Source organism: Myotis daubentonii, chromosome 7, assembly GCF_963259705.1.
Source record: "Myotis daubentonii chromosome 7, mMyoDau2.1, whole genome shotgun sequence".
Lineage (NCBI taxonomy): Eukaryota > Metazoa > Chordata > Mammalia > Chiroptera > Vespertilionidae > Myotis > Myotis daubentonii.
The window spans coordinates 25,164,828-25,188,419 of NC_081846.1; the positions used below are offsets into that span (position 1 = coordinate 25,164,828).

Below are 23,592 nucleotides of genomic sequence, written 5' to 3' on the forward strand. Positions count from 1 at the left end.
AATCTCAAATATCCAAAAGGAATTGTGTAACAAAGCCTTTAAACATTGTTAATATACATAATTTCAATGGAATGCATTATATCATACTATATTGAATATTATATTACCTTATAGAATGTCATTCTGAAGTTTAGTTTTAGCATTTGTTCATTTCATTTTCTTTTATGTATACAAACTAGTAGTCTACCTATAAATTTTTAAACTAACACCTTTTTTAATAGCAGCATGGAAAACAGTGGATGTCTCACCACTAGAGAGTTGAAGTGTTCTCCCAAAGTGTTCAAATTACTTAAACCAGCAAACATAACCTCCTGTAGAACGGCAGTTAAAAACTAAGTCTGCTTTGCTACTTTAGAGTGGAAATGTTATTCAAATATCCAAGATGCCTCAATATTGTAACCTGAAGCACATGTATTTTTGCATTCTCTAAAATGTTTTAATGTTTTTATATAGTTAAACAGAATAACAACTCTTCTTCGAATCTCAACTAGCACTTCCCTAAAATAACATGAAAACAAAATAAGTAGAGGAAGTCAAATACTCAATTCCAGCATGGCTCGCCACCCCAAACTTGGCAGAACATTATAAATGCCTGCTGTTTTAAGTCACAAAGTAATCTAGCTATTCAAACCTTATTAAATAAATTATGCCATAACGCTCACAAATTCAACTTCTTCCAACCTGTTGGAACCCAATTCATGTGGTAATATAAGTCAAAGGTTTGCTTGTGGATACGGGGAGGGGAGTCAATAATTTGATTTGTTTTGATTTGTATGCAGTCACTCAACAAAAATTCTAATGTTTACTAATAGTAGCTAAGATCAGATTTCTTCTTTAATCTATAGGTCAAGTAGTGACTTTCTTATCAAATAAAAATTTTTATTTGCCATTCAAGCTTCAAAGTTGCAATACATTTGATCTGAGTACAGAATAATAACTAAGAAAAACAGAAACAAAGTCTTTCATATGGTAAACAGCAGAACTTATTATTCTGACTGTATAAAAGGGTATAGTTCCTCTTCCTGATGTTTTCATTTTATAATGTTCAGCTTCTATTTTAAAAGAGTGGTAGATATTTTGTAGCAATATTTACTTACATTTCCACAAACCTATTTAAGGTAAACTGCAACAAAATTTGAGCCACAGATATTAGATTCATTAAAAAAATTATATGCTCTAAAATTTCCTCAAACAAAAAACAAATCCTCACAATGTATTTAACATTGTTAATTTTATTATTTGATCTTTGCAATTAAGGATTGCAGCATTTGAATGAATCATTGTCTGTTTTAAGAATATATACCTAAAAACTCAATATGTAGTCTATGGTGATTTTTAAAAGAATTTTCCTCCACAAAAATAAAAGAGTACAAAGTGCAGGGGAAAATATTAAAATCTTCTCTTGCTAGGCTGTGACAGCTTGCCTTGGATCATTAATGTAACAAAAAATATTTTTTTTCATTCTTTCCAAGTTTCTAAAATGCTTCTCAGCAAAGTCCTGGTGAAAGCAAAAGTTTTCAGATTTGATATTATTTCCTGTTTACTCTTTACAAGTTTGCTCACAACTTCTGCATTGCATGGAAAAATTTAATTGATTCAAATACTGTTTTCTTATTCATGAATATATATGTGTGTATTTTAACTCAGGGGATACATATATCTTGTTGTCCAATTCAGTTCCTTACACCTACTGGTGAGGGAGCTGATTTACACTTAAGATTTGTCAGCAGAATCGCATGAAGTGAAGGCACCATTGTCTGAGTGTCTCCTCCAGCCCAGTTTCTAGCTTTGACTTGGTCAGCTACCAGAAATCTCATGTGCTCCTCTCAGGGCACAGGGGAAAATGTTTCGGCACGAATGTTTTGAAAGAGAGAATGTTACAGTCTTGCTTGAGCAACTCTACCTTAAGGGAAAGGTCTCTAAACAAGACCCCCAGGCCTTTCCATTCTCATCTGGAAGCCACAGCTAGGACAGAAGGTACAAAAAAGCATGCATCTCCCACCTGGATGCATTTCCCCACCTGCACGGGGAAGAGTCAGTATGTTCCCCTGTTCAATAGCTCAGCAAGCTCTTATTCTCACCTTCTCTATTCCAGAACCAGGGCATAATTCCTCCCAAATGTAAGACTGGAGTTGCTCGCCTTCTAAGACATCAAGGGGCTAAGGGCCTTTCCATTGTTGCCCTGAGTCCCCGGCTGCCTGGAGGCACCACTGTTTCCTTAACCAGAATGTGGCCTGGCTCCCAGCCTGCCCACGCTGAGAGAGACTGTAGCCTTCACCTCCCCAATGCTTCCTTTTTTCAGAGGAAGGGAGAATGATGCCCAGAGAGGGAACGCAACCTGGTCACAGTAATAGTTTCAGAGACCTACAAGAAACATCTCCAAATTGCCTGACGCAACCTTTACAGCTGAGGGAGCCAAAGTCCAATGAATGTAAAGGTCTTGCCCACCTTCCCGTGTCTAGTGCGTGGATGGGTGTTCCTCGTGCTCTGTGAGGAGTGGATCCAGGACCCCTCTGTGGAGCTCCCTGCAAAGGCTGCGGCTGCTGCGCCACAACCAGACTTTGGCTCCACAGTAAACAAGACAAGACGTAAGGAATGAGGAAGCATCCCGGAAATTCTAAGTCCAAGGCACAGTGAAGGGTAACTGAGCATTATTATTATTATTTATTATTATTATTATTTTGCTCTCACACATGGCTGTGCCAGGCCCACGCTCCTTTCATAAGGAGCTCACCTCGCCCCACTCCTACCTGTTTTACCCTTAATGAAGAAAAAAAGAGGCCTAAGGCTTTTATAATTTAGGGAGCCACAGGGGCCCTGGAGCCTAAGGTTCATTTGCTCTCGGGTAAACCCACGTCTGACAATGACTCCTCCCCTTGAGTGGGTCTGCGGAAGAAGTGGGCTGTTTCTAGATGTGTCCACCACCATTACCTAATACTTAGAAAACACTGATCAAGTCTAAGTGCCAACGCTGGGGGTGGAGCAGGAATCTAAGACCATTCAATTGTCCACAGACACGACAAGCTGTTTCCGAGTCCCACAGGTCACAGGTGGAATAAATCCCAGCGGTCCCACTTGGCCCTCGTGGCTTATGTCCTTCGTGGTAATGTGTTTCTGTGGCTCTCCTGGACCCAGCCCTGAGAGTCCAGGAGTCTGGCTTTCCAGAAGCCCTCCCAATAGGTCCACTACAGATGCCAGTTGCCCCTGGTCCTCTTGAGGAGGGCAGCCTCACTTCTTCTGACCTCTGACAACTGTCCAGGAGCCACTAGAGCAGTGGTTCTCAACCTGTGGGTCGCGACCCCTTTGGCGGTCGAACAACCCTTTCACAGGGGTCGCCTAAGACCACCCTGCATATCAGACATTTACATTACGATTCAGTAGCAACATTACGAAGTAGCAATGAAAATAATTTTATGGTTGGGTCACAACATGAGGAACTGTATTTAAAGGGCCAGAAGGTTGAGAACCACTGCACTAGAGGTTGAGAATTCAGATCAGACATCTGCTCCTAAGGGAGGGTTTTGAGCTCTGAGGCAAAATGGGCCCCACACAGCCCTCCCCGTCTGCTGGTTCTAGGCCACACCAGACCCTTCTTGTCTTTCTTCTGGGTCTGCTCTTTGCCAGGAAGCCCGAAGGACACAAGCCAAGGCCTTTGCCTGGCTCCCAGGAAGTGTGGGAAATCCATCTGTGGTCGAGGATGCCCTAGGTCCCACCTCCTTCCAGGTAGCTCATGGGGTACCATGCCCTAGCAGATCCTGCTCTCCAGCGAGGAACTCCCTCATCACAGAACCAGTCATCCTGTTCACAGTGAGGATAGGATCCTCTGGGGTATCATCGGGGGCCGAGGAGGGCAGAAGAAACTATTCATTGCCCCCACCAGAAGCCTTTGCTACACAGATACTGGAATTCTGCATTCGGGATTCATTTTTCTTACTAAGCTGTCAGCTCCCAGGGTCCTTTTGGGAGGGTAACTGTTTGAGTCACAATGTGAATGAGATAGAGCTCAATGTTATATCTGTGTGTGGAGTTGGGGTGCGCAAGAGGAGGGTGAGCCAGATGGAAGCTGGACAGCAGGGGGTGGGGGAGACAGGAAAGGATAGGGGGACAACATTCAGGATTGCCCTCCCTCTTTTTACCATAGGTCACCTTATAGAGGCCTTTGTGAAAGGAAGGGGGGGGGCATTTTCAAACAGTTTGGGGGAGGAGGACTGGAGGTAGAAAGATTCTCAAACATCTCTATAAAAAGCCCAAACTTGTTCTGGTAACATCATTTCCTATAAACTACAGAGTGAGTGACAATTCTTTCTATTTTTCCTAAAGTTTTGCCAAAAGGATTTTCCAAGAACCATAAATTTGAGTGTAAAAGATAGTCATTGTCTTTCCTAATGAATTTAATTTGGGTTTTGCATTTTAAAAAATAATAACAAAAAGGATTCATTTCAGGGGGAAATCATTAGCTTAAGCTAAAAACATTAAATTATAGTAATTCAATAAAGTGATGCAAGTTAGCCAGCAAACAAAGATTCAGACCAAATTCGGTTCTCCGTCCCGTTGCTATTTTGTAATAAGGATGTTGTTCCTCTCCTTATATTCCCAAGGTATATGCTAGGGCCCCGATAGGAACAGAAGCCTCTCCTGTGACTTAGTTTCAATTTTCCTACAAAGGACAGCATGACACAGGGTGTGACCAGTAATGAGGACTTTGCTTTGACCTGCAGGAGATCTATATGTCCCCACACTTAGTGAGGCTCTGATGAAAACAAGACGAGGTGGCCTTTCCAGCTACCAAGTGGTTTTATGCTCAGGAATGCCCTGAGAAGACCAGCTGACACTTTCCACAGGCAAGGAGTAGACAGAGAGACGTCAAGCCCCAGAAGGTCACTGAGAAAAGCCCAGAAGGTGAATCCAACATAGGCCAGGCCTTGAGCATCCACCCTGGCCTTCTACCTGGAGCCGATCCCTGTACAATGGGGGCTTTGCACGCCCCCTCTCCACCCCCCACCCCCTCCCCCCCACACACACACACACACTCCCCCCGCCCCTCGCCTCTGCACTCTTAAGCCTGGCTCTGCAGTCCTAACCTGATGCCAAGTCCCCGGTCCTCCGTTTCCCTTCTTCTTTCAGACAGAAATTCAGCAAGCATTCAGGGCTTGGCAGGGCCAGCGACCGCAAGCAGACATTGGCTTCTGGTAAGAAACTGTAGAAGTCGACTTCCTACTGCCCCCTGATAAATGTGTGTCGTGCCCACACAAGCCCCGGATGTGCCCTGTCTGCACAGAAGACCAGCGAATCTACCACCTGGAAAGTTTCCACCCTGGAGAGCTGCCCGAAGCATGCCCTGCTCTGGCGGATGGCAGGTCCCCGAGGCGCTGTGAGGAGACCCCCATTGATATGCTCGACTTTCTGAAGTGGATGGACCCCCAGCCCCCTTTACAAATGGTCTGAAAGGATGTGAGAAGCTCCAAACATTTTCCAAACTATAACCCACAAATCCAGACACTGATCCCATTTGCTTGGGGATCTTGCAATGGAACGTGAAGCATTTCTGCCTGATGCGTTCATGGGTCCCTTTTTATTTTGAAAAGTTGCAAATCTAGGAAAGGGCAGCTTTCCCACCAAACTCCCTGCTCTCTGACATAGAGCCCGTCCCCTGAGAAGGCCTCTGCTTGCTGCTTCCCTTTACCTGTGTGGGAGACAGCCACGTGACCACGTGCCACAGAATCTAGTTGGCTTACACCTTCGGGCCTGAAAACCACTTAGTTTCCGTGGTCTCCATTTCTGTGGAGAACATCACAGGCACCTGACAAACAAATCAACACGTCTTCTCGTTGGGATTGACGCTCCCTGCACCCTCCTTCCTGTGTGGACTGCCGCATACTTCTGCAGGTAGTAATCAGATGGCGCAAATTACGGGCGTGATTCCATCCAAATTAGGCACAGAGCTGGGGGGGGGGGGGGGGGGCGCTGCTTTTAATTCCTCTCAGCTCTTTGCAGCTGGTCTTAATGCCAGGTCTGTTTACATTCCTGAAAGGACTCCTTCAGATTTCCACAAGCAAATGGGGGCGGGAGGGGGGGCGGGGGGGAGAGAACCCAGAGCACCCAGCCCACTGTCTTCCATCTGAGCACAAACCAGAGTTTTAGAGTTAGATCTGCCTCCTGCCTCCCGTCTGCGACCCGCTCTGGGGCCCGCCCGGCAGCCAGAACAGTCCAGAAAAAAAAAAGACCTGTTTTCATTTTTCTGTTTGTTCTTAAAACTGAATCAAGATTTTTATTTTCAAAAATAAATCTGCGGCCCGACTCATTCTCCTATTTCTGAAAGGCTCGTTCCTAAGAAGGAATGACTTGAAACATTTTGCTATCAGCGCTCACATCTCTCGCTTTCTCAGGAGGGTTTGGAGTGGGTTGTTTTTCTCTGTGGTTGGAGCACAGTTCTTCCTGGCTTGTTTCACAGACTCAAACTTCCAGCTTATAAAGCCAGGTACTCGGCAGCATCGATGACCGAATTCCCGGGCATTGGATTTAAGAAAAAATAGGCTGACATGATTTGAGGGAGGCAAGGTATGTGCAAGAACATGAACAGTCTTTTGTGCACAGAGGGAAATGCCTACATACCCCTTAAAAGTTCATAAAGTTCAAAATCAGCCTTCACCAAACTCAAGAAACCTCTAGAGCAGTGATGGCGAACCTATGACATGCGTGTCAGAGGTGACACACGAACTCATGTTTTTTGGTTGATTTTTCTTTGTTAAATAGCATTTAAATATATAAAATAAATATCAAAAATATGTCTTTGTTTTACTATGGTTGCAAATATCAAAAAATTTCTATATGTGACACGGCACCAGAGTTGTTGGGGTTTTTCAAAATGCTGACACGCCGAGCTCAAAAGGTTTGCCATCACTGCTCTAGAGCATTGGACCAGCACTTTTTAAAGATTAGAAATGCAAGACCACATTTTAATATTCATAACCTGCCCTCTCACTAGATCAAACCTGGTGACCCTGAAAGACAATTTCTCTTTTGTAACTAAACAATCAGAACACGTTGCCTCTACATTGTTATAAAACTATCCATAATTTTCCCAGCACAGAAAGAAAAATAAGTAAGAATGTTTAACATAAATATACAATTTTTGATGGGGGTGAAGTGAACAAGAAAAAAAATAGAAAGAGGAACAAATAAGTAAATAAAAGTTTTTGGATTTAGAGAATGTTGCGCTTGGAGGAACAGGTAGATATTAGAGGATTTTGCAGAAGGTAGTCACTATTGGTAGAACATCTTCCTAAGCAGAAATTTCAAAACCTATGCTTCTATGCACAGCAGTGGTAGAGAAAAGTCTCTTTTTCTCCTGTGCAAGTGGCCACAGGCAAACACTCCCGCTCCAACTCACTAAGCATCCCTCCACCATTTGTTCTCAACACAGAACCTGAATTCCACCAGAGCTATCAAAATTACAAATGTCATCCCCTTTGTCCCTCCCGAGGAGGAATTAGTTTACAAATAAACGCACACATGTGCCAAATGGTGCTGTTAGATTGGAAACAACCTGATGTTGTTAAAGGAATCATTGCTCGCCATTACGATGGAATACTATGCAGCTATACAAATAGGCTCAGGAGACCATCCGACTCCAGTATGGAGTAATTGCTGACATTTATTCTCACGTGGAAGAAAAAAAAAGGTGCAGCACAGTTTCCACGGTAGACTACCATTTGTGCAAAAGGGGAGGAGAGAATATTTTTTAAAGGGAGAGAGAAACAGACTTAATTATCTATGGCCACTCTAGAAAGAGAGCCGAGACAGAGGGACTCGGGTGGAAGAAAACTTGTCATTGTACATCATCTTGTAGCTTTTGAATCATGTAAAAAGTGAATGTCTTACACAGTCAAAAATAAATATGGTTTAAAATAAAATCTGACAAAGCATGTATTTCACTTGAATGTTTGGATAGACAAGAGAGCGATAAAGAACGCTTCCCTTTTAAGGCTAAGAGTTGGCCCCCCCAATCCAGGAGTCCCCTTGTATCTAAAAGCCTTCAGGGGGCCAGCACAGTCCAGAAGGAAGGCCCCAGGGCTCGCCAGCGAATTTTTATCAGTTCACTGGGGGCCGGCTGGCCAAGGAGCCCCGGCTGCCTGCTGTGACGCCTAAGCCACAACAGCTGCATAAACTGGCTGTGCCCCAGCCTGACCTATTTCGGAGGCAGGTCAGACCAGTGCATGCGGGGATAAGAAAACAACCTTCCTTTTCTCCAGTGGCTGCACGGGCAAACTGCTCCAGTGGGAAGAACAGGGGTGGGCACGGGACACGGGCTCTCCAGCCCCCCAAAGCCCAGCTACTTTCTTTCACCCTCGCATTGTACCCCAATAACACAGACATCCCATTGAAACTGGACAGAGGGAACCCGAATGGAAAGGTCATTGAAATGTATCCTCCAGCTTAACAAATTGGAAAGTTTCCTTAATATTTCTGAACTCAAATTTAAAGGAGAGGGATTAAGAAGAATCATACACACATACACACACACACACACACACACACACACAACCAGTGTCATGTGTGGAACTATAAGGACATTTAAGAACAACGAAAGAGGCTGAAGAAGGAAAGTAATGAGAAATTATACCAAAAAATTCCACAAAGCCAAGGATTCTGGCAGGATTTCAGGAGTAAGAATGTCCGCATGAAACTTTTTTTTCAAAAGGCAACTTGTTTGTCAATCTCTGAATCCAGGGGGGGTTGGAGGGAACTTGTACAAAAAAAAAGTTTAATTTGGGGGAGTTTTTAAAAGCCAGGTTAATCTAAGGGAGAAAAGTACTCTTCAGAGAACTAGGATAAAAAGTACTTTAAAAATATCTTTTGTCATCTCAGTGAGTGGTTTTAGAATTGTATTATTTTTCATATCTATTAAATCAATAAGATCTATTACACTAAATAGTTGTTTATAAACTCATTTTTTTGACTCAGTGAAAGTGGATTTTGTGGGAGGCGTGTGTGTTGGTCTTCATTGTTGCTCCTAAGCCCTGAATTCAGCTTGTATCTGCCCTTGGGCAGAGCCCATCTGCCAGTAATCAGGTCACTTTCTGCATGTTCAGAGGTTATTTTTCCCCAAGATTTTGAGTTTTCCCGTGACAGGTGTAATTTGCACATCACTTGCACCTTCTCATTTTATCCTCATACCACCCTGGGAAGTTGTTATGATGTGCCCACCTTACAGATGTCCAAACTGAAGTTCAAGGGGTCACATCTGAAGTGTGCTTGGTACCAATTTTAAAGCAAAATTGTTGGTGCAAGGACATAGCACTATTACTTGGATTACTGTGCTCTCATAGGCAAGCAAAGTCATGTTTAAGTCCGAGCACACAAGAAACACTCACTTGCTTTAGTGAACTTCTATCAGAAAATTGGTCGGGTAGGGATTGAGAAAGAAGAAGCCTGTTGCTTTTCTTATAATAAAATGAATTGGACCAATTAATTTTCTTTAGTTCAGGTTAATCTCAGTCATGGTAATTGAGAGCTACACACATGCACACACGCCCTTTGGGCAAGATTTTCTTAACCATAATAATATATTTAGATATTAGGAGAAATTCTGGCTGGGTAGCTCAGTTAGAGCATTGTTCTGATACACCAAGGTTTCGGTTTTGATCCCTAGTCAGGGCACATACAAAAAATCAACCAATCAATATATAAATAAGTGGAACAACAAATCCATAGTTCGTTCTCTCTCTATCTCTCTCTCTCCCTCTCTCTTTCCCATCCTTTCTCTCTCTAAAATTAATAAATAAAATTTTTAAATAAAATAAATATTGAAAATAAGAATTATAAAATACATGTTTGGAGATAGGCTCTGTGAGTCTTTAATTATTTAAAAATAAAGTGTGTTTTTTTTAAAGAATATTAATACACTCATACAATGCCCAAGTGCCTGTTTACTGGGTAAATTATGCCTTATACTAGGGTTTGCAAATAATAATAATAGGGCTAGGTGGTTATATTTTTACCATATTTGAGTGCCTATAAAAGTCACAAGCCTACAAATATAGGCTTTCTGTTAAAAATGCAAATTTGTATATGACCATGTAAGCATTTACTATGAAAGTCTACAAAAACTAACCCAATTCCATGTTGTAATATAAAGTGCACAGCAATTAACTGTCCTTTCATACAAGTCTACCCTAACTTACTTACTGTTCCCATCTAATGACATAAGGCCAAGTACATTAAATTCAGCAGTTGTTTCCAGAAACATGACTACCATCCGCTTATAAAATTTTTGAAAATTTACATTTAAGCCTCCATAAAACTAAACTATTTGAAGTTTCAATGTGATCCTGGAAAATTTTAAATGCTGAAAATCAGTGCTATTTCCTCTCCCTTAATCCTATATTGGTCAGCCAACAAGAGCCTGTCATTCTCGTCACAAAACATTCTGGTCAGCTATTTTTAAGTGGAGCCCGCTGGAATGAGATCCAGGATGAGTGAGAAATTGGCCGCTCAAATTGAGAGTTCATAATAATAAACTATTGTAGATGCACTAAATATGGCCACAGAAAAGTACGTAAGAATCAGTAAATCACTGAATGGGTTTAGGGAGACAAATATACAGCTAGTCTGTCACTGCCTGTCATGAGTTCTGATTTGTTATACAGGGGAAGATTCATTTCCCAATCACTGCAGTAACAAGAGCATGAAAACTCAAACTACTTTGATCAAGTTGCTTAGGCTCAGAAAGAAGGGGTTCTTTGTGGTTGGTGTCATTTGCTTAAAATCGTGCAGCAAAAAGTTAAATGCTACAAAGTTTGCTATAGTTAATGTATAAGGTAAGACTCTTTCTTAAAACTTCCCTTTCTAGGAGAAATGTGCCTCCAATCAATTCTTTATTAAGATACAATTTTGTTTTAAAAAAGAAGTGGCCACTTCCATATCAGAAATGATCTGTTATTCTTAGTTTCTATCAGGAAGGAAGGAAAATAGACTTGAAGGTAAGAATTCATAAAACTTAGTATTCCACGAGTGTCTTCAACAAATACTTTCCATGGTTTTCATATCTACCATTGGCAATGGTGAAGTTTCTAACTCATCTCTCTTAAACAGATGTTTTATAATATTAATTGACACTTTGATAACTGAGCACATTCCAATTACAAGCTGGAAATGAAATAATTTCTGTTCATTTGGGAGCATAATCCCAACTCAAATAATTTGTGGCAAGAGGTATCCAGATTCCAGCAAAAGTGCAATGCTGTTGGAGCTCAGCACTTGGCCCAACACTGCAATATAGAACTGGAACCTGAGCTGAGCCACACTCTACCAGAGACTGGCATGAACAGGACGATAAAATCTTTGGTGTGCATCTTCCAAGAGATTGGCAGCTTCTGAAATTCCCTTTCACTTTCCCTGATCACAGTTCCCCCAGCTAAAGGCAGCCAATTCTTTTATATTTTTTTGAGCCATGATATCAAAGTTTTATTTTTTTCCCCATCTTTATTGAGATATAATTGACATAAGTCGGTTCTTAAGTCAGTAATTCTGTCTTGGTACTGAGATCAGGCCAAACTTGGAGCTCAGTTCTGCTGTCCCCTGGCAGTACAGGAACACATAGCCTGACATCCAAGGGTGTCAAGGGAGAAGTCACTTTAACTGTGTATGTATATGAAATATACATGTACGTGTGGAATATGCAACAAAGAACTTCCTAATGCTGCATCTTGACCCAGGAGAAGGTAATCATAACAGATTACTTGCACTTCCAGCTTAACCTATTTCAGGCAGTTGCTCTTTGCTCTACATTGCAAGGCTGGGGACTGTATCAAAGAACATCTGAGCTTTAGTAGATGATCCATTAATTGGAAGATAATAATAGGAAATATTTTTAAATATCCACTAATGATTCTGACTCTGTATGTCAAGATACAACTTATTCAAGAGTGAACAGAAAGAGTAGAAAATAAAATGAAATACAAATAAAACCTTATGCACAATTACTTAGTATTGAAATGAGCATAATCAGAGAAGAGGATCCTGGAACTCCCACACACAGGCAGATCCATGATGCACAGCTGAATATCCAAAGCCTGAATCTGGCATAAATTTAATAAACTCACTTAGAGAGATTCATTGGAATTTGCAAATAAGTAAGCACAGAGATGGTGTTTCCAAAAAAACCCTTGCAGGAATTTTAGCTCCCATAATAACAGAAAAACCTTTTCAAGTATATTGAATTTCTTAATCCAAAAAATATTTAATTGTTCATCTAATAATCAACCAAAAAAATCATAAAATCATTCAGGGAAATATTTTTCCTAGCATTCAACAGCAGTGCTGAGCATCGATGTGCTGTTACCTCGGATCCTGATGACTCTAGAAAGTATGATCCATAGGAAAATAAACCTATGGATTTGTGCAACTGGATATAGTTTACTGCCAGCATAATTCCTAGTGACCAACTTATAAATAAACTCCAACGATGAACAAACTATACACACAAACACATCTACTTCATTATAGAGTTTAAAAATATGCATGAGACACATCTAACCATCTATAAACACAGAAACTATGGAAACACAAGTAGAGAAATGTAGTCAATGTAACTCTCAGTGTCCTGTGTATTTAATTATTCCCTACCTAGATTTATGCAAAACTCAGACATCTTTCCTTTACATCAACTCAGCGGGGAAGGCAGCTTCAGTGAAACGCCCATGTATAGAAATTTATGCGCAGGCAGACAGTAGCTTCCATGTCTCCCACCACTTCCCCAAAATAAAAATTTATTTGATGATACATCCCCCATCTTAACCAAAGTTCTAAACAAGAAATCACCATAGGATCATTAGAAACACCCCATGAATTTCTTCTCCATAAACCCACGACATGTACTGGTTTCGGTTCCTATTTCTTAAAGAGAATTTGGTCAATCCTCCTTAGAGGTTTCAGAGGGAAAAGAGGATTTTCCAAGACAGATAAGTTGAAATGATCCCGCTTTGATCTCAGTGGTTACGAATCCCTCACAATAGAAGATGGCCAGTGAGGGGCCGCAATCCGGGCCTTTTAATGCACAACAATGGCATCAACAAACAGCCACTTAATCAATATTTGGCCAGAGCTGCTGAAAACTTCCTTTTCAGATTTTAATTCCTAGTTGTAAAACAACCCCAGAGCAGCCAGTGAGATAAGGCATTAAACTGACTGCTTAATTGCCTTTTAGTGTCTTGTTAGTTCTCGATCTACATTCTTAATGGTTCTTTAATCTTTATTTACCCGCATAAAGAAGTTACCTGCGGTCGAACCCCACCGAACAGAACCTTCTCAGCCCCAGCCCTGGCCAATCTCTCGCTCTCACACCCTTTGTGTGTTTGTTGGTGTTGCGAAGCTTTTTCTTTTCACTGGTTATTTACCTATGTACAACCGAAACATTTAACCTCCTCGCTAGGGAGGATTTTTAATTTTTTTATTTTTATTTTTTGTCCTCAAAGTATGTGTATTCATGGATGTTGGGACTGGGCTCAGCGGCAACGCTCCCATCCACCTGACGGATTCTGCACATCGCACTCTCCTCCACCAGCGCACTTGCTGGTTCCGCCTCGCCGCCCGGGTGGTTTTATGGCGCAGCCCTGGGGACTCTTAAATAACCCTCCAGTGGTGATTACGCACTTGCAGGCCCGACGCCCCCGCTCGGGTGCTATCAACAATCCAATCAAGCCGCCAAATAAACATACGATTTCCAAGCATTAATGAGAAAATCTGCATGTTTTCAGTAAGGCTAGAAAGTAAACATACAGCAGTCAACCCGACAAAACAAACGAGCGAATAAGAAAAACCGACATCCGAACTCGGCTGCTTCCTTTTCCATCTTTCCAACGGGAAAACCGCTACCGCTATAGGTTCTGGGGGTGGAGGGGGAGACGGGGAGGAACCAGCGTGGTGTTCTCATTTAATTTGAGTTCTGACATTTTTAATGCATTTTTTCACATGCAGTGTTGAGTGTTGCAAGGACTTCAGAAAATAGGACATTTTCTCTAAAGATTTCGACGGCGCTGGGGTCAAATTCGTGATTCTGACAAATGGACTTGGAGAGGGGGCTGTCCACTTCAAGAATGGCTCCGATGCCACAAACCTAAGATCTTGCACCTAATGATTTTAATCTGTGGGAAAGTTCGTCCACCATCCCCTAGCCTCGCGCCAAATTGCCCTTCCCTGCTTACTGGGGGAGGGGGTTGGGGGGGGAGGGGGTTAGCTCGGAGAAGAACCGCTTTCCCTTGATTTTAGTGGTGCTGCCGTCAAACATAAAGTGGTCTTTTCATGATTCCGCTGGAAACGAAACGCTTCGAGGACCTTTAAAACTTTGCGTGTCTAACTGCTTTAGCTTATGCCTCACTGGAAGGCTGACGTCGATCTCGTTGATTTTAGATGCGCTCAAGTGCGCAAACTGGACGGGCGAGGACTCGAGCAAAACTTTTGTCACTTCGACTTTCTCAAATAAAAAAAAAAAGCAGCACCGTTTTTCAAAAATGTCAAAAAGTTAGGGAGAGATGTGAAAGGAGTATAAGCCCCAACCGACCTATGCTTGGGGTCTCTTAGCTCAACCTTTGAAATTGTTGCAAACCTCCCACGCGATTTTAAAAGGGGGAGAGTCCCTGCAGTGTATCTGCAGCCCCAATCAAAACATCAATTCGGCGATCTGGCCTCTCCCCCCCTGAACACCCAAGCGCCACTTCAAAGCCGCTGCAACAAGTCGGTAATTGTAACGTTGCATCTAAATATTTAAGCGACAATCTTGCAGTCGCGTGTCCATTTACAGTCCTCATCTGTCCTCTAATTCCATTACGGCACAGAGCAAAAATGTTTCCCAAAACTCCCAAACAGGAAAAGCGTCACCCTCCTGGAGGAGGAGTAAGTGGAGGAGGAGGGGGGAGGGGGGGGAGGAGGAGGAGGAGGAGGAGGAGGAGGAGGAGGAGGAGGAGGAGGAGGAGGAGGAGGAGGAGATGATGATGAAGGAGCAGTTTCTATTGATTAGTCACTGCTTTTGTGTTAAGGGCTTTCTTTAAAATAAGAAAAAAATGGGGGGAGGTTGCAGAAATTTCACTAATGTGAGCCTCAGGCAAGGGAGAGAAAAAAGAGAAGGGCGGGGGGCGGGCTGAGTCTAGATGAAAGTGAGAAGGACATAAAGGAGGCAATTGAGTCGGCTGCAGCCCAGAGAGCTAAGCTGCTAGCCGGCCGGAGCGCAGGGGAGGGGGCGGCGCGGAGCTTTGGCGCAGGGCGCAGGAGTGGGGGCCGGCCCATTGTGGCAGCGCCCGCGGGCCCGCTCGGCCGCGCCGGGGGAGGAACAGAGGCGCCCATTGAGTGGCCGCAGCGCGGGCCGTACCCACAGCCCCTGATGCTGCGACCAGGGCTTGGCTCCTCAGGCTGCACCAGCTCGGATCTCTGTGCCAGCCAGGGGCTGAGCCGTGGGGTTGGGTGTGCCCTGATCGCCCAATCCTCCCCTTCCACCCGCAAAGATGTTGGAAGGATGGACCCAGCAAGGGCACCAGGGCTGGAGCGCACGGGGTGGGCACGCTGCGCTGCCCTTGGGTTAGGCCGGGGGGGCAAGGGAAAGTTGGGGAGGTGAAAGGAGCAAGAGAAAGAGCAAGACCCTGGAAAGAGGAATGAGTGTGGTTCTGACCTCTTTCGGGGTGCCTCTCCCCTGTGTCCTAGTGTCGGACAAGCGGAAAGATGTCCCCTGGAAAGCCAGTCGCAGCAGCATCCTCCAGGCCCACAAGGAAGCTGGAACCTCCAGAGAGCACAGCGCCCTGGTCAGGACACCCAAAGGCCCCATGTTGGCCAGGGCGCTTAGAGCTCTTCAGCAACATGCCTTCTACTTCACAAGCGGGGCAACCTGTGATGTTTGGTACCCAAACAACAGAGAGAATTTTTTGAGGTTTCTAAACTTTCCTTAAAACTACACTTCACTCTCCTTTCTCTGGGCCCCTCTTGCCCTCCGGGGTTCATCTGGAAAAGGAGCTAGAGGCGCTGGCGAGACTGACGCAGCTTCATCCTTGACAACCCCAAATTAAATTAGGTTTCAGCCTCCGAGGTGTGTGTGTGTGTGTGTGTGTGTGTGTGTGTGTGTGTGTGTGTGTGTTTTCAACGGTGCGACCCCCGCTGGGGAGAATTCTCTGATTTTTAAAATGGTAGCAATTGCCCTTGAATGGCAGCCCAATCCAGCTAGACGGCCCAAAAGACTGGAAACATTTTGTAGGTGAAATGGCCACTTTTTCCACGCTGGAGAGTCCATAAAACTTCCTGGCGCAGCAGCTATTGGGGCTCATTGAATAATTCATCCCTCATTGCCAGCCCATAATGTCTATTCGCCGCCCTTTGTGGGGCTGTTTTCTCTTCTTTTCTCCTTGAATTATAAAAAGGTTGCCTTCCTTTGTTCACATCAAGCTGCTGCGAGCCGGAGCTTTGTCTGGGCTGAGCTAAAGTGTGAGTTTCAATGGACTCTCCAGGCTTTGTCTCCCAAGTTCATCTCCAAGTGTAGCTTGTGTAGAGAAGGCCTTCTTTGTAAAAGCTGGAAAAGTTGTACAAATGTTTGACCAGCTCATTTGGGGCGTTTTGTCTCCTGGGCCTCAGTTGCCTGTGCTGTAAGGGAGCCTCGGATCTGCCGGGCTCTGCGCCTCCGGCAACAAGTAGCAAAGCTGTGCCTCCCCCCAGTCCTTCTGGAGCCTCTGGGATGCTCTAGGCTCCTGGCCCCACTGCCCTGCCCGAAGGGGCCCGTTGGGTTTGGGGGTGTCTGGTTTCTCACTGTCTTCCCTCCCCAGCACCTCTGCGCTGTATCTGGGCTGGAATAAAAGCTGAGATGTCTTCTCAGAGACTGAAAAAGAAGCACCCCTCTCAAAAGAGAAGCTCAGACCGAGTCCGAGCCTGTGTGAGAGCCCTGCTTCAAAAGGAGGGAAGCAACCTGCCACGGCTTCCGGTGGTTTTTCTCGATCGCCTGTTTGTGCCAGAGCATCTGAAAGCAGCCATTTGGACTTGGAGCATCTAAATCTAAGTGTCCTTTTGAGGTTGAGTACAGATTTTGCATTGATTTATAAAGCCCACCGGTCTGCCCAGGGGGTGAGCCAGAAAGGTGAAGGAAAGGACCATCCACACTCCTACCGGGCTGAGGGCCATGGACCCAGCCAGTCCTGTGTGATGGCTCCAAGCCCACCTGAAGAGTTGCCTGACCTCTAGGGCAACTCAAAATTCGGCCTTACAAAATCCAGGCCCCAGATAACAGAATGCCAGGGGAGGGGGCGGGGACTCAGATCCTTTAGAATTTGAAGAGGTACAACCATCCCCAAGGCCAAAACTACGGAGGTGCAAATCTGCTGAGACCTCTCTGTGCAGTCACCCCTTCCTGGTTCGGCTCCAAGGGGTAGACTTGCCTTTGGGAGCGGGCAGGTGGGTATCTTTCAAGTCTGAAGAGGACCCGCAGCATGTGAAAGGGAGCAGGCTGCACTCATGCTTCTGAGGGAGAGGTTTTCTCTAGATGCTGCCAGTTCGCAGCCAACGAGGAACAGGTGGCGCCAGCACTAGGGTTCAAAGCCCAGATCCCCTCGGTTTTACTTCCCAAACACACACACACAAATCAAACCCCATCGCATCTGAAAACCAATGTAAAACCAAGAACAAGCAGACAGCTTACACATATACATTTATAGGGTAATCGACGAGGGGCAACTTTCAGGGCTCACTGCTTATCAAAGTATTGAGTCTCTTTCTCTCTCTCTCCCTCCCTCCCTCCCTCTCCCTCTCCCTCCCTCCTCTGATGTTACAAACTCCGGACAGCAGGGCCTTTCCTGAGGGCCCACAAGTTCCTTCCACCTCGGAGGATCACAGACTGTCTCCCCTCCCCACCACTCACTCCCAGGCGCCCAGTCCCACGCCCAAAGGCAAGAGGGTGGCCCCGCACCTAAAACGCAATTCATAGTCATAGACTACCGGGGGCTGGAGGGGAGGCGGAAGAAAGATTTGTAAAATAGAGAAAGCAAAAGCGAAAATGTTCATTTTGATTGCAAGTCCGTCCCTCACTCGAAGGCTCTTACCCGGGTGGCGTGGGCAGGAGCCAGGAGACCCGGACACCCACGGGAGCTGGGCGGCCCTCCGGCCCCGGCTCCAGAGCGCGACTGTCCGCTCGGCGAAGGCCCTCGGCGCGCCGCTTACCTCGCTCGCTCAGGATGCCGTCGATGCTGTGTTTCGCCTTCTTCTCGCTCTCCTCTGCCTCTTTCCGCTCCAGGTCGACCTCCTCCTCCTCCCCTTTTCCGAATTTACTCCTCAAGATGCGGCTGATGGAACTCACTGGGGGCGGGAGGAGGGGGGAGCGCAGACCACTGAGTTGGTGCTGGGCTGGGCGGCACGGAGCCCCCACCCCCAGTCCGCGCCCTGGATCCGCTGCCCGGCACAGCCAACTTCTGTCTCCTCCTGGTTCCTGGGGCCTCCACCTTCTTCTACCACCTCTCAGCCGCCCATTCGACACCCCCCCCCCCGTGCCACCCCCATCTAGGGAAAGGGAGATTGGAGCCTGGGAAGCTTGCACCTCCGAGCAAGGGCCGCGAACCGCCGTTTTCTGCCCCTCGCTCCCAGCAGGAAACGTTTCCCTTCTGGACTCCATGGACGGGTCCAGGCCTCCAATCTGAGAGAAGTCTCCCGCAGCCCACCCTGCACCCCACCACCACCACCTGCAGGCACTGGGCGGGCCCGCGGTTCCCGGTCAGGGAGGCAGAACAGCAGCGGACCCTTCCCCTGCAATTCAACTTTTTTTTAGACTATAAAGGGTTTCAATTTCAACTGCAGAACCGTTTCCTATTGTAAAAATCAAAAGAAAATGCGCTCTCCCCGCATTTATTTTTTCCAGATTCCAGTGTGGTAAACAAATCCGTGCTCTGAAACATCTCGTTCTCGCCGGGGGAGGGGGGAGGGAGGGAGTTTCCTTTTAATTAAAAACAAACTTTCCCGCGCGCCCTGGCGCTCCGGCTGCGCTGGCCTCCCTGCGCCCTCCTCCACCCGGGGCTACAGGGGGCCCTGGGGGCCGCCGCCGCCCGATGCGGAGGCTCCCCGCCTCCCCGCACCCCGCGAAGCCTCCGCGGCCCGGCCCCACATCCCTTCCACGGGGGTGACCAAAACATTTGTTTCTCTTTAAAAGAGAACATCAATATTAATAAATGCTTGGCCTCCGCCTCGCGTTTCCTGCCCTGTTTTCCCGACAAAAATCCTCTTTGGGGAGCCCCCTGGGTTGGTCTCAACCTCAGGACCAGCGGCTCAGCGCTCCCTCCATAAAACAGTGGTTCCTAAATATTTCAGGGCCCAGGGAGGAGCCGCCTCCCGATGGCCCAGGACGACCATGGAGGTGATTATAGCTTAAATGACTCGCCCGGGGAAAGAGCGACTGGCGACGGCGCGGCAGGGGGACGCCAGCGGGCCTGGTACCTGAGGGCACGGTGTTTCGGTCACAGACCGCGTCCTTGAGTAATTTGTCTCGGATTTCCCAGCTGAACATGCCCGGGTTCTCTCGCTTGTATTCCTCAATTTTCTTCTCCACGTCAGGCGTCGTCACCTGCTTTAAGAGAACAGGCAGGCAGGTGTTGCGGCCCAGTCCTCTCGGCCCCCTGGGCAGGGCCCCCTTGTTAGCAGAGGGGTCCCAGCTCTCTAAGGCAGTGGACCCTTAGGGAGGGTCTGCCAGAAAGTCATCCCGCCCCAAAGCACCCTGGGTACCCTCCTCCTCCCCAGCTAAGCTCGGACCATCAGGATAAATGAAAAAGAGGTGTGCCTTTTCTGAGCCCTGGAAATACAGAAAGGCAATTCCTTGTACAACACCAACACGAAAATGAAACTAAACAAAAAGAAATGCTTGAAAGAGGAGCAGAGAAATCAAATCAGACCCACAACTTTCCCTTCTCCGAAGGAGCGCCAGATTTTAGCTAAAGTGAAGAGCAGAGTGAAATGCAGAAGGTGAGTATCTAGGTTTTCAAGAATTAGAGCAGATAGCAAATAGGCATAATTGGAGAAACTGGCTCTTCATTTTTTTTTCCGATTAAAAGCATTTCCAGAGATTCTTAAAAAGGTTGTAAGGGCCCCTGAGGAGGCAGGAGAAGAGGAGGGCATTCAGAAGTCTTAAGTTTACCAGAACTCCTTTTGATGTTGCCCTGTGGCAACTAGAAAACTGTATTGCGTTTTCCTCACATCCAAAAGGCAGCCCTGTTGCAACCCTCTCCCACTCAGCCCTCGCCAGTAAGACTCTCTCTCTTTTCTTTTTTTAAAGGGAACCAGACTCATTTGAGGATAGCACCAAACTGCTTTTTAAAAGCCAAATCATGGGCTCACTACAATGAAAACACATCACTCAGCTTTTGACTCCTTGAAGACAATTTGGGCTGGAAGAGACAGGGGATGGGAGCTGGGAAAGCAACCGTGAAAAAAGCAGAGGCTCCTAGATTACTTTTGGGAAGGGCAGTGCAGTGGGTGGGAGCTGGGGAGATGCCTGAGGAAGAAACCAGCAACAAGTGGACACGGACAGTTTGGCGGTTGCCTGTCAAAATAATGTGTTGAGGAATTATGAGATTCAGGGTGTTTAAAAATGCTATATTTTCTTTACACAAGGGCTGGCGTTTTCCCTTGCAGTGGTTCTCAACCTTCTGGCCCTTTAAATACAGTTCCTCATGTTGTGACCCAGCCATAAAATTATTTTCGTTGCTACTTCATAACTGTAATGTTGCTACTGTTATGAATCGTAATGTAAATATCTGATGTGCAGGATGGTCTTAGGCGACCCCTGTGAAAGGGTCGTTGGACCGCCAAAGGGGTCGCGACCCACAAGTTGAGAACCGCTGCTAGTGTTTATCAAGGAATCTCGGCTTAGGCAGCAACTAAGTCCCCCCACACCTGACACCACACACACACACACACACACACACACACACAAACGCTCCTCCCCAGACTTGAAAAATAACTTCTTGGAAAGTCCCAGAGGGCACCCCTTGCCCCCAGCCTGCTCTTGCCTAACCGGGAGACCGCAGGCCCAGAGGCCTCCGGAGCCGGCGCCTGCTCACCTTGGGCTTGCTGCCGCCAATGGCACCCGGCCGGATGGAGCCGGTCTCCTGGTACCTGCACAGGATCTTAGAGACGCAGCCGTGGGACACGCGCAGCTGGCGGGAGATGACGCAGGGCCGGATCCCGTGGTGGGCCATCTCCACGATCTTGTGGCGGATATGGTTGGGCAGCGGCCTGCCGTTGATAAACACACCGCCCAGCTGGTTGACTCGGCCCTGGCCGAGGGGGGTGGACACTGGGGGCAGAAGGTGCAAAGAGAGGCAAAGGGAAAGTCATTTCAGCGGAATTGGGAGCAGCCACCGGGAGGATGAGCCTCTAACTTCGCGCTCTTCGGGCCAATCCGAATGTTACAGTCTCAGCAATGAAACGGCTCCCACCCAGCTTCCAGCCTCAGGTCCCTTTTCAATCACGTTTGTTCAAACTATTAAACAATTCAGGGCCACATAATCTTGTGTGGAAGGAACAACCAGGGCAAATAACTTGTCCCAGAGAAACCGTCTTCCCTTTCCGCCCAGGTGAAGTGGCAGCTCTGGGGAACCGGGTGACCCTGTGGCTGGCACAAAGTGTATCTTGTTCAAGAAACAGCCTCCTGGCAGACAGTTCATCCGGCTTCAGCCTTCTGGAACTCTGCTCACACCAAACCCTGTCCAAGTAGGCCTGCTCCCTTCCCAAGGGACATGAAGGCGCTCAGAGCCTTTGGGATTTCCAGCTAAGAATGCAGTAGCCAAGGATCAAAGAGGGTCCCAAAAGGAGGCTGCAGGTGGCAGGCGTGTCACCTGTTACATCTGGGGACAGGGACAAACCGGATCTGCTCGCAGGCCCCCCCTTGCCTCCAGCCATGCCCTGGGTGTTACATTCTACTCTGGACCGAGGTCGGAAGGTAGGAGCCACCGGACCCGCATCCCCGCTGGGGCGCCCCAGCCTCGCAAACTGTCAGAAGGACTAGGGCTTGCAAAACTTCCTGTGTCCCCGGAATTCCCAGAACCTTCAAGCTGACTTTGTCAGTTTCCCAAACGGCTTATGGAAACTTCAAGATGCCGCTGAAGGAGAGTGAAACTCAATAAATAATTAATACTAAACATCGCAAGCGCGAGGGAGGTCACAGGGCCTCGCCGCCACAACTGTGCATCGGCAAGGCAATTTTCCCGGAACTTGACAAGAGCTTAGCAAATATGGGCAACGCCGGGACAATTCTGAGGCGCCTTTGAGTGAACAAAATACGGAGAAGTTGCTTTCTGGTGCTCGGAAGCCCGTTCATCCCCTCGGCACCAAGGCTTTTCCAAAACAGCCGAGCAAAGTGGACGCGCCTGGCGCAGGCCTGGCCGCCAAGCTCGGAAAGGGCTTTCGGAGAGAGCCGCGCTCCGTTTACAGAGAGGAAATCGGGTGCGGATGTCGCCCCCGATGGTTCCGTCCCGGGGTGGGGTGCCCAGGGAAGGGGGTCCCTGGATCGCTCAAGGAGCCTGCAGAGACCCGGGTAGAGGGAGCCGCCCGGGCCCAGCCCCGGACCCGCGCGCTGCGGAAGCCCTCGCTTACCTTCCAGCGGGAACCCGCTGCGCGGATAGTTCTGCCCCGGCCCCGGCCGCATCATCCTGGGCACAGCTCCGGCCAGCGTGGTCATCCTGCGGGCAGCTTCGTTTGGAAATGATATCCAGGCACAGGCGAGATAGGAAGGCGAGCGAGGCGCTGGTCACCCTCGGGCACTCCCCCGGCGCGCGGAGAGCCCCCTCCCCCAAAGAGGCTGGAGACGGAGGGAGGGCCGTGGGGAGGGGGGCTGCTCGCTTCTAGTCCAGGGAGAGGCTCGAGGAGGAACCAGGCCGGGAAGCCCCGGAGTCCAGGATCTCGAGCCCAGGGTGGGAAAGTTTACTGGGAATCTGGGCGAGGGGCCCCGCGCCTGGGACGCTGGGGAGGGGTCTCGGCGCAGCGACGAGCCAGGGAAGGGGGTGGGGCCCGGAGCACGGCCGGCCGGAGTCTCTTCCTGTCGTGACAGCGAGTGCGGGGATCCAGGCTCTTGAGCCTTTATTAGTTCTTTCACCCAAAGCTTGGTCAAGAGCCCTGAGCTGCGATTGGCCGACGGGGAGACCGTCCCGGGTGGCGGAGACACGCGCTGATTGGGCGACAGCGGCCACTTTCTCTTCCCATCCCCGGCGGTGCCGAGACCTCGGCCGGCCCCAAAGGGACCCGCGCTGCGCGCCTTCCCCAGGAGAGAAGGATGGACTCGTAGAAACTGGGAGAGAGCGCCTGAGGGAGGTGACAGCTGCTGAGAGGAGGGAGGGGTCCCTCTCTTTCCGTCTCTGTCACTCTATGTGTTTCTCTCCTTGGCTAGTTCTCTGTCTCTTTGTCTCTCTCACTATCTCTGTGTATCTGTCTCTGACTCTGTTTCTCTCTGGGTGACTATGTCTGTGTTTTCTGCCTGTGGGGCGCTCTCTCTCTCTCTCTCTCTCTCTCTCTCTCTCTCTCACACACACACACACACACACACACACACACACACTTTACTTGGCTTGCTGCCGCTGGAGGGGGCTCAGT

At 47.5% G+C, this 23,592-nt stretch overlaps 1 protein-coding gene across 4 annotated transcripts in view; it reads right to left on the minus strand.

Moving 5' to 3' along the window:
* PAX3 (paired box 3) overlaps positions 1–23,081 on the minus strand; it is a 94,112-nt gene extending 71,031 nt beyond the window's left edge. For 2 of the 4 annotated variants that reach the window (XM_059703312.1, XM_059703309.1), the window contains exons 1-4: positions 22,600–23,081; positions 21,066–21,301; positions 19,447–19,576; positions 18,184–18,318 (exon numbers count right to left, since the gene is read on the minus strand). In XM_059703312.1, coding sequence (XP_059559295.1) covers positions 18,184–18,318; positions 19,447–19,576; positions 21,066–21,301; positions 22,600–22,684 — 586 coding nt within the window. In that variant the 5' untranslated portion in view covers positions 22,685–23,081. The remainder of the gene's footprint in view (positions 1–18,183; positions 18,319–19,446; positions 19,577–21,065; positions 21,302–22,599) is intronic. The other 2 variants (XM_059703310.1, XM_059703311.1) reach the window with 2 other exon arrangements.
* Positions 23,082–23,592: the final 511 nt, after the last annotated feature.